Here is a 16864-nt window from a genome sequence, read left to right on the forward strand (position 1 = left end):
GGCCAAGTCATACACAAATTTCAGCCTGATACAATTTTGGGTCCAGTTCAGCCTCTGCCTCCTCTCCCTCCCTGTATTTACCAGGTGGGAGGAGTCCATGGAGACCTTACCTTTTAAGACCTTCTATTTTATTCCTATTGGTGAGGGAGCAGCTTCTGAACTTTCAAAGAGATATGTGGAAGAGATGGGTATTTCCCCCCTCTGCAAGTCCTGAGAAAAGTGCAAGTGCTTTGGGGAATTGTAGTCTTTTCAGGACCTGCTGCAATGACCTTTATTAATAGGCCTGTACATCTAGTTGCAGCCACCTAATGGCGCAGTGGGGAAATGACTTGATTAGCAAGCCAGAGGTTGCCAGTTTTAATCCCCGCCAGTACACCTATCTCGGGCAGCAGCGATATAGGAAGATGCTGGAAGGCATCATCTCACACTGTGCGGGAGGAGGCAATGGTAAACCCCTCCTGTATTCTACCAAAGACAACCACAGGGCTCTGTGGTCGCCAGGAGTTGACATCGACTCAGCAGCACATTTTACCTTTACATCTAGTTGGATCAGGCAGATTCTTCCCGCTGGTGTTCTTGTTGGGATGGAGGTGATGCAACCACCCAATGGTCCTTAGTCCTTGAGTGGGTCAGAGCACTCTTCTCCTCACCTCTGTAGTCCCAGGCAACTGTGCAGAACACTATGTACTGCAATTGCTGCTGAAATCAGTGGACTATTTGAACTGCACATTCTTGTTAATAATAAACTTCACAAGGCTGAGGCCTAATGTTGATGTAACAATACCCTGTATCAATGTGTGTGATTTTAACGTCTTTGGAATTGGTACATGGGAAACTTTTCCCACAGAGAGGGAGCTTGGCAAACCTATACAGATTTATCTTGTGACCAGGCTTATCCTGATGATTGTTGTATTGAGGATGGTGACACCATTGCCCATCAGCAGTGTGGACCAGTAGCAGCCTAGTTAGTCTAAGCGGCTGGCTTCTCTTTTTTTGTGGCAGGAGACATCCCAGGGAAGAGGTTCCTGCCTTTTCCTGGAATGCTTCCTGTCCCACGAAACCCATTGCCTTAGGAAACAAGAACCTCTTTGGGGCTTTAGAGGAAATGCTCTGAGACCCTTTACTGAAAAAAGAGCAAGTGCGGGGAGCATCTTCGTGAACAGTCCGGTTGAAGGTGTTTGGATGGCTTTGGACTGTAATCTTCACATTTATATTACAAAATAGTAATAGGTGTCTTCGAATAGTGCTGCAGATAAGACCCTGGTAAACTAGGACTGCAGGCATGACCCTGATAGAGTAAGGGTTGCTCTTTCTCTCGCCATTCCCCACCCCTTTTTTATAAGAGAGAATGAAGTTGGCACTTCTGCAGTAAAGAATATCATCTTAGTTCCTTTATGTTTATCTGCACTACTTATTCTGGCAATATTTTAATGTCAGCATGCTGTATCTTATTACCATTTACATTTTGGGCGTCTGCAGCACTTATAAAATGGCTAGCTAAAGGAAGATGAACTTTGTTTTAAATAGCATTTCTTTTAAACAGGAGACTAATGAATTTTGGGCAGCTTGCATTGGGCAGTAATGCAAAACTTGGCATGTCCATTGGTCCACAAGGCACATGCAAACTAAGCCAGTAATATAATGCAGTAGAAATGTGTGAGAACTGAACAGGAAATCCACGATCATCCTAAGAAATCATGGTAGCTGTTAAGCATTGGCAAAATCAATATCTAATCTATGAGTACTTTCCCAGCCATGGTTTTAATCTAAAAGATTGCAAATGGCCTAGTAGTAGTAGTAGTTTTGGCCATGCATTGGGTACAAACCAATGTGTTTGCCTTTCCAGCTGGAAAGATAAAGTTAAAAGTGTTTTCCTGACTTTCAGTCCATAATTCCAACCAAAAAGACAGAAATAATTAAGAATGGGTATTGTGACCAACTGGAGGCTTCTTACTTTTCTCTGCAATCCACCCTTGATAGATAAATGCTGTGATCCCACTTCAGAAGCACCTTGCTCCTGCCAGATAAGTTGCCACCAAGTAAAGACTGGTCCAGAGTCCCTAACCAGACAGGGCTCCAAACAAACCCTAGAACTGCCCAGCTTGAGAACACCTGACCCAGCACAGTCAGAGCCTCTAAAGCCCAATTCTAGACAAACAGGATAGCTTACCTCTATAGCTATTTTCTAAACAGTTGTGCGATTACTATGTGTAAACATGTAGGGGAAAGTTTTGCAAGTCCACCATCAGAACCTCTTAAACGAGACTGAAGCCGCTTCTAAATACAGTGGTCCCTCGACCTACGAACTACTCGACATCCGATGTTTTCGAGTTACGAGCGACAAAAAAGACCGGAAGTAGTTGCCGGTTTAGATTCAGCTTACTCGACCTACGAATTTTTAGATGCAGTTTCCTCGACTTACGAATGTTTCCGGACCTCCGTGGTAGTCATGTGCACGGACCGGTTCGGAGGCCATTCTAAAGGCCTCCAGACCGGTCCGGACACGGGCTGGTTTTGGTTCGGGTGGGGGGTTCCACAGGAGTACGGGGGGGGGGGCTTTACTCACCCTCCCAAGAACAATGCCGTATTTATGTGAGTAAGCGGGCAGCATGCCTCCCTGCCGCCCGCTTCATTCCCCCTCTCGGCGTTCCCTCCGTTCAAATTCTGAATCGGGCGGCAGGGTATCTCCCAGTCCCTGCCGCCCTCTTTAATGCCCCCGCTCGGCTGGCGGCCGCCCCATTCAAGCCTTCAAGACCCCTGCCAGGCCGGCCCGGCCCTTCCCTTCCCTTCCCTTCGCAAGGGGGACGAGCGGCAGAACTCCCTGCCTTCCCCCTTGCTGGCTGCGCTGCAAATGGCTTCTAAGAAGCCTTTTGCGCGCATGCGCGAAAAAGGCTTCTTAGAAGCCATTTGCAGCGCAGCCGGCAAGGGGGAAGGCAGGGAGTTCTGCCGCTCGTCCCCCTTGCGAAGGGAAGGGAAGGGAAGGGCCGGGCCGGGCCGGCCTGGCAGGCCTGGCAGGGGTCTTGAAGGCTTGAATGGGGCGGCCGCCAGCCGAGCGGGGGCATTAAAGAGGGCGGCAGGGACTGGGAGATACCCTGCCGCCCGATTCAGAATTTGAACGGAGGGAACGCCGAGAGGGGGAATGAAGCGGGCGGCAGGGAGGCATGCCGCCCGCTTACTCACATAAATACGGCGCCGTTCTTGGGAGGGTGAGTAAAGCCCCCCCCGCCGTTATTTGGAACCCCCCACCCCAGTGCCGGACCGCAGCTCCGCGGTTCCGTGCACATCCCTACTCCGTGGATGCGCTCTTCGACTTACGAAAATTTCGACCTCCGAACGTGCGTTCGGAATGGATTAATTACGTAAGTCGAGGGACCACTGTATATGAGTTTTATGAAAGTTGCACACAAAGGAAGGAAATTGGGAAAGTGGAAAAAGAGTTAATTGTATAAGAACACCTGCTTGCAAGTTAGATGCAATACACATGGAAGCTTTCAGAAGAGATATACTCAGAAAGGTGTATGGCAGGGTTGTATTTTTACCCCACTTTTGTTCAATTTTTACATAAATCCTTTGGTGGAGAGACTAGGTAATTTAGATCACCACTCTCCAAAATTAGCATCTAACATATCTCTGCCCTTTTATGTGGGTGATACTGTGATTTTATCCCTGTCCCCCTTGGGTTAAGAAGAGCATTGCGGGCTCTTGCATGCTATAGCAGGGCAGATTCCTTGCAGGTTAATTACAAAAAAATTAAAATTATGATGTTTGCAAAGTTCCCTAAGAAGTTGAATAGGAGTATTGATGGATTTAAAATTGAGCAAGTTGACCGTTCTTAAATATTTAAGGGTAGTTTTCCAAGCAAAAGGCAATTTAAATGTTCAGTTGTTCAATTCAGTTTATTACGATCAAAGATCAGCACACAGATCAAATCCAGATACAAGAATCCCAAAAAGTGAACATCAACAACAGTGTGTGTGTGTGTGTGTGTGTGTGTGTGTATATATATCCAAGTTTAGCAAACCTGCTTCCAATCGCAGCTTGACATTTGACACACAACAGGGGGTTGAAAAAATAGCCCTGAGAAATTTGGACTGGATCCTTTCAAGTGGACAACAGTCACAATATATGCAAATCTGTGAGCCATAAAGAAGCTGCGAGATACCTTAGTTTGAAAGACCTTAATGGCATCTGGAACATATCTGCCCCCTGCCAAAAAGGAGAATCTCAAAATCGCAGTGGTAGACCTGCAATTCAAATGTGCATAAAGAGTTTAATGCCCAAAGAAGTATTTCGGCAATCATGGCTACTTTTTGTACTTGAGGCAGACAGTTTCTCCTGGCTTCTATTAAACTATATGAAGCTAAAGCGTTAGCCCATCTCCTATATGGTGTCCAGATCACCTTATTACAATTTTGTGGCCTTAGAAACAGCCCAAACCAAGTTTCTGTGAAGCACATTTCAAGTGCCTTGCTGTGTGCCTAATGTGATTTTACATTTAGAGTCAAGTGTATCAAGTGTGGAAACTAGAGTCTGGTTAGCGGTATGTAATTTATGATTAAATCTTATTTTAATCCCTAAAGGTCTGGAACCCTAGGTACTGAAGGATGGCTTTCAATCCCTATGGAAATTACTAATAGTGAAGAAATTATATTTGCTTGGACTTTCTCCTGAGCTACCGATAATTCGGGGCCATGAATGTGCCAAGTAAGCCCTCAAATAAAGTCTCCTAGACATCACACTCCAAAACTATCTAAGTTTTACCTTGGGAGCCAAATATATAACTCCAAACCAGCTAAGTACCTTAGCACGTTAATGGTGCCTAAGTATAGAAGAATGTTCTAGTTGGCACCATTAACGTTTTAATGCTCTCCCGTCAGTGGTTCTGGAGGGTAAGTTTAAGTGGATTCCTTATGAGGAACGGGTATGCCCATGTGGAGATGGAGCAGTTGAGTCTGTAGCTCATCTTTATTATACTGTACTTCTTATCAAGATTCTCGTATTGCTCTTATAGTTCCTTTACTAAGAAATTTTCCAGGCCGTTCAGATGAGTTTTTTGTTTGTTCTTGCTGACCATGACTCTGAAGTTACATATAATGTAGCCAAATTTTGTGTGGTGGCCAGTAGAATCAGACAGACTCTCATACCTAATCTGACTTTAAGATGAATTGTTATTAATGTTTAAAGTTTTATCTGTCTACTTTGTATTGCTGGTCAGAGACCAAAATAAAACTGAACTGAACTAAACTGATTTAAGAAATACACACAGGAATTAAAGAGCATACTAGAAAACAGCACTAATATATTGAGTTTACCTTACTTAATTCATTACCTTACTTTAGCATTTAAATTAGAGTTCTGGGAATCTTGGCTTAAGGAGCATGAATCCTTACATCTTCTCATTTTAGACACCAGTTTGGTGGATGAGAACTGATGGCAACTTTCTTAGACCAGGCTCAGATATGTATATGAAACAAAGAGGGGGATGGTTCCTTGCTTTCCCCAATGATGGGGAGGTCCTGGGACCAGTAAGAAGGCTTCTCCCATCTTTGATGTGGCCTGGCTAATCTGAATTTAGGGATTTGCCTTCAAATTTGTGATTTCCCCCTCAGAAATGGGTTTTGACTTACATGATTAAAAGTGAGTCTCAACTGAACTGATTCTCCTTTGTGAAAAACGGGTTAAGGTTGTACCTGGACTGTGGAATCCACATAGTGACAATTAGGGATGTACAGAATGTTCCATAGCTGGAACGTTCCAACCTGAAATGGGCCATTTTGAGTGTTCCGAGCTCAGAATAGAACATCCTTCAAATGAAGGGCCTGTTCCGAGCTCAGAACGGAGCGACCCCCAACCCAAGTTGGAACATTCCGACTGTTCTGAGTGCCACTTTTGAATCCAAAATGGCTCTCTTCTGGCCACTGTGCATGCACAGTGGCCATTTGCGCAGTGGCCATTTGTATGGTCAGTACCACTATACAAATGGCTACCACACATGCACAGAGGCCAGAAGAATGCCATACTGGATTTTAAGATGATGCTCAGAATGACTTGGAACAATTTGAATGTTCCAAGATTGAGTGTTCCACCTCGACTGGTTGTCCTGACGTAACGTTCCATGCATTTTATGTTCCATTCTGAGCTCCGAATGGAATGCAAAATGCATTTTGTGCATATCCCTAGTGACAATACAGAAGGGATGGGTTTATTCAGAGTGCTTGGTGGGGTAGTGGCATAACACATTTGGAGGGGGCCTGTGTTTGAATAAATAAACTTTCTCCCCTCCAAAAAAAAAATGGTGTCGTGATTTATTTATTTTTACATTTTGTTTTAGGATGGTGGCAGCTGCCACCACCAACAGAAACACACACACCCCGCCCTGACACACACAGTGGCACCCACAAAATTTGGTGGCCACCACCTCCTCAGTCCTGCCCCTGCCACCAGGTCTTTCGGAGTGAAAATGAACAGTCCACCAGCATGCAATTCAAAATCAATCAGAAATGGTGGCGGGCATGCATACCACCATTTGGTGGACTGCTTGTTCCCTCTCCCTGTGAGCCGGTGGCAGGGGCAGGATTGAGGAGGAGGGAGAAGATGGCAGGGGCAGGAGGAGGCAGCGGTGGGGGGTGACAGGTGATTATGGATTTTCACTGGCTCCAGGGGGCTGCTGACTCACATTCTTTGAACATATTTGAACACTGATAGTTACACCCCTAGGCAGGGGCTGAAATTCTAATCTCTCTAAGTGGTGCTCTGAAGCTAATCTGCAATCTGGAGTTTGTTACAAAGATAAAAATTCATCACTTTACTCATGTAGCTAGAAAGAAAACATGTTTACTTTTCTCTTGTTACCATGAATCTTACCTTTTACCCCTTTTCTCTTTTGCAGTTCGATTTGGACTAAACACTAATGCTAAATACTGTGTTTCTTCCTTTTTTTGTTGTGGATCAACAATAAAGTCATATTATACTACTGCCAGCACAACAGGGGCCTTGGGTCTTCCTGTTGCTTTCAGATCACTGTGTTTTTATTTGGGCACAGTTTTGTTCCATTTCTATATCTTTAGTTATATTAAACACTTGAGAACTGTGCAGCTGTGTATTTGCCTAGTAAAGTGGAATTGTAGTAATGTTGGCAGGAATGGCTAGTCGCTTGTTGGTACAGCCATGGCAGAAGACATGTGGCTGAAAACTGGTCATCTGAAGTTTGTTTCCCCATGTAATTGCTTACAGGGAGAGGTTTGTTTAATGCATCTATTTCAAAGCATGGGAAATGCTGGCAGGATTAATTTGGGCACTGGTGCCACCTGAGGCACCATCATCAGGCCATAGCATGTTGGGGTGTGTGGCCTGCAGTCGGGCATGGACATGCCACCCATTGGCATCTCCCAGCTGGTAAGCACTTTCCTTGCCAACTGTGGGGCTTTCCAAGCAAAAGAAAGGCAGCCAGCCAGAGAAGTGCTCACAGGCTGGGAAATGCTGATAGGTGGCACATCTGTGCCCCAGTGCTGGCTGGCAGGTATATATCAATCAATCATCTTTATTACCATCCAAGACCAGCATAAGATAGTGTGATGCAGTAACAATTGAGTAGTACATACATTAGGATATATTATTAAGCACTCAAGCCATATTCGATTAAAATTACTTCATTAACATCACTATAATATTTTTACTATAAAATTACTAATAATTACTAGTAGTTATAAAGTATAATTACTATAAAATACTACTCTAGAGTTGTGAGGACTTTAAAGCTAATACTACAGCTCAGATTAAATATAGGAAATTATATTAAAATAGGGAGAGAACAGAGGTATCAGGTCACTATGTTTATATTCAAAGTTTTATGCATCTGTCAATGAGAGGATAAAAACACAAGATATTTAAACTATAGCATGGGTGTCTAAAATATGTAGGACAGGATAACTAGCTGAGAGGGAAGCAGGCAAGTAGAATAGACAGTGGTTAAAATCAATCCAAGACTAATACACGGGTATGGAGTAGTGGTCAGGGTCCGGCAGATCTTGTATGCTGCCGCACAGAACTTGGCAGTGTTATACGTGAAGGCCCAATCTTCATCCGAAAGCAGCATCCTGGTGTAAGCTTGACTAGGGCAGCCAGAGTACTTGAGGAGCAGTCTAAGTATAAGCTTGTCACGACTGTCCTTATAAAAGGGACAAGAGAGGAGTACATGCTCTGTGGTTTCTACCTCCCCAGTGTCACTGTGGCAAAGACTTTCCATGATTGGTAGCTTTCTGTATTTGCCTTCTAGCACTGTGGAGGGAAGGGCATGACAATGGGCAAGGGAGAAAGCCCTTCTGTGACTTGGGATTTCCAGCTGTGTCAAGTACGCAATGGGGGAGACAGTGAATCTAAGTCTTTTTGAGGACAGGAAGCCTGGTGCTCCGCCAAGGTCAGCCTGGTGCTCGGTGTCCAAAATCCTCTGTTTGATGGCCATTTTCACCTTATCACAGCCTATAGCAAGGAGGTGTGGGGAGAAGCCCACTTTATTCCAGACTGCCCGTTTCCAGGAGGATTGAAAATTGTCCTGTAGGGTCAGAGGGGCCAGGCCCTGAGGGCTAGTTTGAGCCAGTGGTTGAGAACGGTCATCCACACCCTGGCCTCAACTTTTATCATACCAGATTCCAGGCATAGAGTAGCATTGGAGACAAAGGAAGGCACTTGTAGGGCCGCCCGTAGGAATTTAGACTGGACACATTCTAGTGTGGCAAGATTGGAGAGGGGTCCTGGGAGGGCACCATAGAGCACTTGAGCCAGCGGCCTGGCCTCAGATTAGTTTAAGCACTGCTGGTACATAATGGCCACCTCTAATTCATAAGGACTTCAAGATGGCAGTGGAGCTTTTCTGCGTAGTGAGGGTGACATGATCACAATGGGCCTTTCTTGTACCAGAGGCATAAAGCACCACCCCCAGGTATGTGAAGCAAGTGACCTGCTCGATTCTGTGGCCATCAATATTCCAGTGGTGGATCTTGGATCTTCTGGCGAAGGCCATGACCTTATTTTTTTGGTAGTTAATTTCAAGTTGTTCACTCTTGCAGAACTGTGCTAGTGTGGCCAACACCCTTCTAAGGCCTATAGGGGTCCTCAAGAGGATTGCCTTATCATCGACATAAAGTAGGGTGGGAATGCTTCTTTCGTCCAGCTTGGGGAGATGGAAGTTTGGGTTGCTAGACTCACCATGGCATTGATGTAAAAGCTGAAAAGAAGAGGGGCCAGGATACATCCCTGTTTGACTCCCTTCTGAGTCAGGATATGGATCGTAAGGTGAGGATGCACCTCACCCTGAGTGTCGTGTCTGTGTGAAGGGTACGAATTAGGTAGAGCAGACATCAATCAATCGAGGAAGATTCCAGCTTCTCCCATGGCTTAACTTGGGATATGGAGTCAAAAGCAGCCTTGAGATCTATGAAGGTGGTGTAAAGGGAGGTAGAATTGGAGGAATACTTTTCGATGAGGTGTTGGAGCACCAGGCATTAATCAATTGTGGATCTGCCTTTCCTAACATCTGCTTGCTCATCTGCCAACAGATTTTCTTGTTCTAACCAGTCCTTGAGTTTCCTATGTAGGTGTCTGGCATATATCATGCTGATGGTATGAGCAAGCTGATGGGCCTATAGTTGGCAGGGTCATCCTTTCTTCCCTTTTTAAATGTGGGAATGATGATTGCCAACCCCCAGTTCTTGGGAATGCGGCCATGAGAGTCAATGCAGTTAAATAGCAAAGCCAGAACTGGGACCTACCACTTCAGATTACTTTTTATAAGATCCATAGGGATGAGGTCTTCCCCGATTTAGATTGGAAGACAAGGGACTCCACCACCGCTGCAGTAACTGGTGACCAGATCTTTTATATCTGGTAGTGGGGGACCCATATCTACAGTGGTATCTTCATATAGGTTCTGAAAGTGTGATTCCCAAAGCACTGGAAGGATGTGAAAATCTATCTGGCCTAAGCAACTGTAAGAAGAGTTGGCCATGATGCGCCAGATCATGGATGTGTCCTTTGCTTTGGCTGCCTGGATGAGACGTGACCAAGTGGTCCTCATGGTCTCTCTCTTCTTGAGTGTTGATAGGTGTTGGTTTGTATTGTCTCTTGAGATGTAAGAGGTGTGGAAGGACCTCCATGGCGTCTGCTCCTGTACTAGTTCTGTAAAAGTGATAGAGTTAAGAGGTTTCCTGGCTTCTACATAGTCCTTGTCAAACCAGGGTGCCCAAGCAGCTTTGAGGGGGGAGTCTGCCTTCCTGATTAAATGTTTTTGGCGCTCTTGCACTAGATCATCATAGAGGCAAGAGAAGGAGTCATTGACGTAAAGTCTCACCAGTAGCTTTGGAGGGGTTCCATTGCAAGAAGTTCCTTTTTTAAAAAAAAAAATCAAGCTGAGCTGTCCATTTGGCACGATACCTGCCTGGGCCCTCGGACAGAATGTTAGCAGTGTAGCGGGTCTCCAGGTGTGACTGTTCAACAAAGGATGTCAGTTGGAGGGAGAGCAGGAAATGATCACTATCTAGGTAGGGAAGAACCTTAAAGTTCACAACAAAAGTAAGCAAGTTCCCAGTAACAGCAATATAATCAATGGTACTTGTTTTAGAGCCAAATAGATATGTAAATTCCCCTGGATGATCACTTGCAAGTTTAGAATTAGTAGGTTAAATCTGGCAGTCGTTTGAGCTAGAGACCCGCAAAATTTGATCTCGGATCCTTTGAAGAGCAGATAAGGGGTAGGAGCTTGGTCTCCAGGCATGGGATGGGGAGCTGATGTCGAGAGAATAAGGTGTAGTCGTCAGGCCCCATTCTAGCATTGATGTCACACACACCCCATCACCACCAGTGCTTCAGGGTTGGCCAGAAAAAGGTCGTTTGTGTAATGCTCAAGCTCAGCCCATACAGAGCAGATTTTTCCGTTGCTGTGGGGGTAAATAAGCATTGGTTATTATTAGCACTCTGGGACCAAAGTGGATTAACATTGCCATAGCGTAGCATTTGAGTGACGTGAGGGGTGTTAATGTTACGTGCAGGGAGGTGTAGACTAATATTGGGGCTGGCAGGTGGGCAGCAGCTCCCCTGCCCCCTTAAAGAACACCCCCAAAAAACTGGCTCAAATGCTGGTCCACGGAACCAGTTCAGCACTCTTAGAATGGAGCACTGAACGGTTCCGTGCATATCCTTGCTGAACAGTATCTAAAGGTAATAAATACATAAATACTTTCACTTTTGCTTCTTTCAGTAACACCTACCGTATGATTGAACAGGACGACTTTGACATCCACACCAGATTGCACACCATAGTGAGAGGAGAAGATGAGGCAGCCATGGTGGAGTCTGTAGGCCTTGCCTTGGTCAAGCTGCCAGATGTCCTCAATCGCCTCAAGCCTGACATAATGATAGTCCACGGAGACAGATTCGATGCTCTGGCACTAGCTACATCTGCAGCCTTAATGAATATTCGAATTCTTCACATTGAAGGCGGAGAAGTCAGTGGGACCATAGATGATTCCATCAGGCATGCCATAACCAAGCTGGCTCATTACCATGTGTGTTGCACAAGGAGTGCAGAGCAGCATTTGATATCTATGTGTGAAGACCATGATCGCATCCTCCTGGCAGGCTGCCCTTCATATGACAAGCTACTGTCTGCCAAAAATAAGGATTACATGAGCATTATCCGCATGTGGTTAGGTAGGTGTGTTGTAGCTCTGTACACCTGAAAGGCAGACCTGTTCGATTTGTGATACACAGCCCTGAATGCAGCCTACCAGCTATATGTGGTATTCTCAAGGGTGTAACAACCAGTATTTTGTTTGTTTGTTTATCATATTAGTATACCACCCAAAACTCGCGTCTGAGTGGTTTACAATAAAACACAGATTTAAAAAATTAAAAGAAATAAAAACAATGATAGATTCGAAAAGTCTAATTAAAAGACTGGATGAATAAATGTGTCATCCACCTTTTTAAAAGCTGTGGGAGATGGAGAGGCTCTCATTTCAGCAGGGAGTGCATTCTAAAGCCTCAAAGCAGCAATGGAGAAGGCCTGTCTCCGAGTAGCCACCAGACAAGTGGTGGCAGCTGCAGCTGGACCTCCAGAGATGATCTCAGTAGGTGGTGGGGCCCGTACTGGAGAAGGCGTTCTCTTAAATATCCTGGGCCTAAGCTGCTTAGAGCTTGTGAACATGGGCTGCCACACACCCAGGAGTCACTGCCTCAACCCCCTCCTTCCTCCTCTTAGGAACATAGGCAGCTGCCATATACTGAGTCAGACCATTGGTCCATCTAGCTCAGTATTGTCTACCCAGACTGGCAGCAGCTTCTCTAAGGTTGCAGGCAGGAGTCTCTCCCAGCCCTTTCTTAGAGATGCCAGAGAGGAAATTTGGGACCTTCTTGCTCTTCCCAGAGTGGCCCCATCCCCGAGGGCTCACACGTAGTCTCCCATTCAAATGCAACCAGGGCAGACCCTGCTTAGCAAAGGGGACAACTTACGCTTGCTACCACAAGACCAGATCTCTTCTTCTTCTCCATCACCACCACAATCACCTCCTTCCTCCTGCTCCCTGTCACCAGCTCCCTCTTCATCCTTCTCTCACCGCTGCTGCCATTATACTCCCTGGCCCCTGCTGTTTCAGGGCGAGTGGAGGGATGCCATGCATCTTTGGCATGAGAGAAGGATGCTTCCCAAAGCCTGCTGGAGTCCTCTCTCAATGGCATGAGAGAGACACATGGCATGGCATCCCCCCACTCACCCTAAAACAGTGGGGACCGTAATGGCAGCAGCAACAAAGCAAACCAAGGCAGGGGTCAGCACAGAGGAGCTAGTGTGGCTCTCACAAGCAAGCAGTGAGGGCGGGGGATGATGGGGAGAACATAGGCTGCCACAGGCTTGCTATACCCCTGGATGTCCTGCCAGATCCTGTGTTTTCACTCCACAAAGTATATAGCAAACAAAGGAGGTAAACCCTTAGTGGGGGAATTTTTCATTTAGTACAGTGTTTCCTGTACAATAAAAAGGTAGCAACATAACACATTTCGGAGATTTCCAGTTTATTGTAACCATTCATGCAAGTCAGTTCATATTGATTGACTGGTGTTTAACAAGAGAAGTTTAAGTCCGTTCCTGTCATTTTGGAACTAATTGTGTAGTAGCTTTCTGGTTTGTTTGTTTGTTTATCAGGGTAAGTTGATACAAGCCTCATTTTTCCCCCTTCTGTACAAGATACAGAAAGGACAATCAAATGTCTGGTTGTTGTGTTTAAACTCCTCCTTCCTTAATGGCAAGAGCTGTCTGCAGTAGAAACAGATAAATGAATGTACTGAAAAAATAACCAATGATCTAATTAAACACACAGTTAAATCTGAACTTCCCTGTGTGCTAATGGATAATTTTTTGTAAATGGTCCAGATAATTCAGTTTTGGAACAAACAAAGCTTTCTTATTTCACAGTGGGGTGTGTGTATGTGTGTATATATAAAACTTATCCCACACAGAGCATCTGCACGCTAGGCTCTCCTTGCCCCTGCCGCAGCCCCTGTTTTAGTGCTCAGTGATGGTTACCCACTCTCAGCCAGCCCCTTCCCCTTCACTCACTCTGCTAGCCCCTCCCCCTTGACTCTGCTTCTTTCAAGAAAGATGTGTTGCCGCAGCACTGCCTCCACCTTGGCCCTGCCGCCTGCTCTGCCTCTGCAGCAGCAGCAGCCCCTCCATCCAGCACTCAGCCCTCCTCTGTGCCTTTTCTCTCCTCATCCTTGTTACCGCACCTCAGCCCTCCCTCCTCTGCCGCCCTCCTGCTCCTCCTCAGCAGCAGCTGTCTGCCACTCAGCCCTCCTCCATGCCTTCTATCTCCTAGCCATTGTCAGAATTCTTGCGAGATGTGTCATGTACATTCTTAGCGCTCTCTCTCTCTCTCTCTCTCTCTCTCTCTCTGAATATGAGAGAGGTGTTCCTTCTCTAACTCAAGAAAAAAATATTAAATGTTCTTTTTCTTTTGTGTTTTTTATGTTGTTTACCCAGGTGAGGATGTAAAACCAAAGGATTATATAGTTGCTTTACAGCACCCTGTGACCACAGATATTAAACATTCCATAAAGATGTTTGAACTTACTTTGGATGCCCTCATCTCGTTTAACAAGAGAACACTGGTTTTATTCCCAAATATTGACGCAGGTGAGTGAGAGAGGTTCTCATTCAAGGAATCCTAAAGGAGAGGTGACAGTGCTACGCTGCTCATCCTGCCACATTTTTGTGTCGCATGTAACAAATAGCAGCCCTTGTTACAGTCCCAATTCCCAGCTTATTTGTATAACAGAAATCATGATCTGTCCAAAATTAAATGCTTTTAAAGTCCAATTTTGTTTCAATTGGAGAAGGTTAGGCATGTGCTTAGTTCAGTGAAATCAGTTGATTTGAAAAGTGCTCTGTGTGATAGATGCATCTGTGTCAGAGCATTTTGCTTACTGGAGATCTTCACATTCTTAGCATATTATTGAAACCTAGAAACTGAGTCAGTTCAGTTCAGTGGGAGTCCTCCCCCCCCACGCTCATTAGTACCCTACATGGTGAAATGGGATCATCAATACATAGCTATGACAAGCCTGGAAAAATAGCAGACAACTGCTCTGTACAGTTATTGTGTATATTGTTATGTTACCAACGATTGCCATTTAATTGGTCTCTTGTTGCTTTTTACCACAGGGAGCAAAGAAATGGTTCGGGTCATGAGAAAGAAAGGCGTTGAGCACCACCCAAATTTCCGTGCAGTAAAGCATGTTCCATTCGACCAGTTCATTCTGTTAGTGGCTCATGCTGGCTGTGTGATTGGGAACAGCAGCTGTGGTGTACGAGAAGTTGGGGCATTTGGTACACCTGTCATCAATCTTGGAACGCGCCAGATAGGGAGAGAAACAGGTATTGTATTAATACCAAACCAGTAGTCCAGTGATGCTTAAAGACGTACACTGTTGTCATTGCCCCCTCACTGCCCTGCTTTTATTACAACACAATTACAACGGTGCATAAAACATGATCTAGGATAGCAATTATATATGTAAGTATAACTGGGGGTCAGGGGAGAAGAGAAAAAGAAAGACCCTTAAATATTACATTAACAAAATAAGATACAACCTACGTAGGAAGAAAGGTGGGGGGGGAAACCTTCTAACGATATATATCTTTTGTCTTCCAAGCATAAACAATTTATTAAAATTCAACCAAATAGCTGAAAATTCTTCTTTACCTTTCCTTTGGGCGGTGGGGCAGAACCAGTTTAAATGCTGACAAGGAACACATGTCAGTTATCAAAAGTTGCAATTCAGGAATAAATTTGTTCTTCCAATGCTGTATTATGATCCTTTTGGTGACCCACCCCACCCCCGCAAGCACGAAGAATCCATAATTCCATATGGGGATGTACCCCAGCAAAACAAGAATGTCCTTGACAGGCAATGATTGCTGCAATGTCATTTTAACAACCTTATGAATTTCAAGTCAAAATGGCACAGTGACCCAACAGGACCAAACCATATGCGTAAGTGTATCCTCATAGAGATTACACCTCCAACGTGTAGAAGTCTGCAACCATTCCTTGTCAAACATTCTCTGAGGTGTCCGATAAGCACAGAATAAACGTTTCTGCTGTATTAGTCTCATTTTAAGATCCAAAGAGATATGTTTCACTGTCTTCAAAGCAACCCGCCATTGATTTAATAAGATAGGGTATTCAAGATCATGTTCCAAAGATCTTGGATAAAATCAATATCAATCTTATCAATGTCTTTAAACTTCTGATAGAACAAGGTTACAGGTTTGTGTATCCAGTAGATGTTCCAGGTCTAATAATAAAGATGGAGTTCCAGAAGCTGTAATCGCATCAGGACCAAAAAGCCGTGATAGTAAATGTGTTAGCTGAATAAACTGCTAGCTAGGCAATTAAAGTTAAATCAAACTCGGCTCTCAAAGTATCAAGATTTGAAAATGGCTTTTCAAAGGGCAAAGAGATCAATTGATCTAGTGTAATGACGTTGTGGGAGGCCTAATTTGCTCGTAAATCATTTTATTGTGCTATCTTCAAACAGGGATTCTCCCACAATGTCAGCTTTTCAGGGTGGAAAGGATCGAAACCATGTCTAGAACCCAAAGTTTTCCATATATGCCTTGCGGCTATAAACACTGGTAATGACCAAGATCCACAAACAAATGATGAACCCAGCACCTGCCAAGATTTAAATGGGGTCAAATAATAACCTTTGAGCTGTGCCCAAGGTGTGACCAAAACCTGTGACTTATTATTCCACCCTAAGACTGGATAGAATAAATGCCCAATGATAAGTTTGAAAATCCAGAAAGTTAAACCTGTCTTCTTCAATCGGTAGTTACTTTAAGAAGTGAAAATCTAGGTGGGTGTCCTTGCCATAAGACGTCATTGATGAATTTATAGACTTGCTTTAAAATATGGTGAAGGTACAAGAATTGGAAGACCTCTTAAAATATATATGAGCCTCAGCATTAGATTCATCTTAATCACATTTATGTTGCCCCAAATACTTAGTGGAATTGCAGCCCACTGATCTGTCATTTTTCATTTGAACCAAAGATCTGGAAAATTTTGAATGTACTAATTGAAAGAGCTTCCTAGAAATGACTATGTACAAGAGACTCTGGACACCATCTAAAACCCCAACCCCTACACACATCAGGAAAATCTGTAGAACCTCAAGGCATCAAATCTGATTTACCACAATTTATGGAATAACCCGATAAATTACCAAACTTTTGAACTAAAGAAATAACATTAGGAATTTAGACCTCTGGTTGGTCAATAAAACATAGAAAGTCATCTGCATATAAAAT

At 44.5% G+C, this 16864-nt stretch overlaps 1 protein-coding gene across 5 annotated transcripts in view; it reads left to right on the forward strand.

Annotated features, from left to right (window-relative positions):
- GNE (glucosamine (UDP-N-acetyl)-2-epimerase/N-acetylmannosamine kinase) overlaps positions 1-16864 on the forward strand; it is a 71835-nt gene that overhangs the window by 31372 nt on the left and 23599 nt on the right. For all 5 annotated transcript variants that reach the window (XM_053299463.1, XM_053299464.1, XM_053299461.1 and 2 more), the window contains exons 3-5: positions 11252-11703; positions 14030-14182; positions 14711-14923. In XM_053299463.1, the coding sequence (XP_053155438.1) occupies positions 11252-11703; positions 14030-14182; positions 14711-14923 (818 nt within the window). The remainder of the gene's footprint in view (positions 1-11251; positions 11704-14029; positions 14183-14710; positions 14924-16864) is intronic.

Source organism: Hemicordylus capensis, chromosome 2 (genome assembly GCF_027244095.1).
Source record: "Hemicordylus capensis ecotype Gifberg chromosome 2, rHemCap1.1.pri, whole genome shotgun sequence".
Taxonomy (NCBI): Eukaryota; Metazoa; Chordata; class Lepidosauria; order Squamata; family Cordylidae; genus Hemicordylus; species Hemicordylus capensis.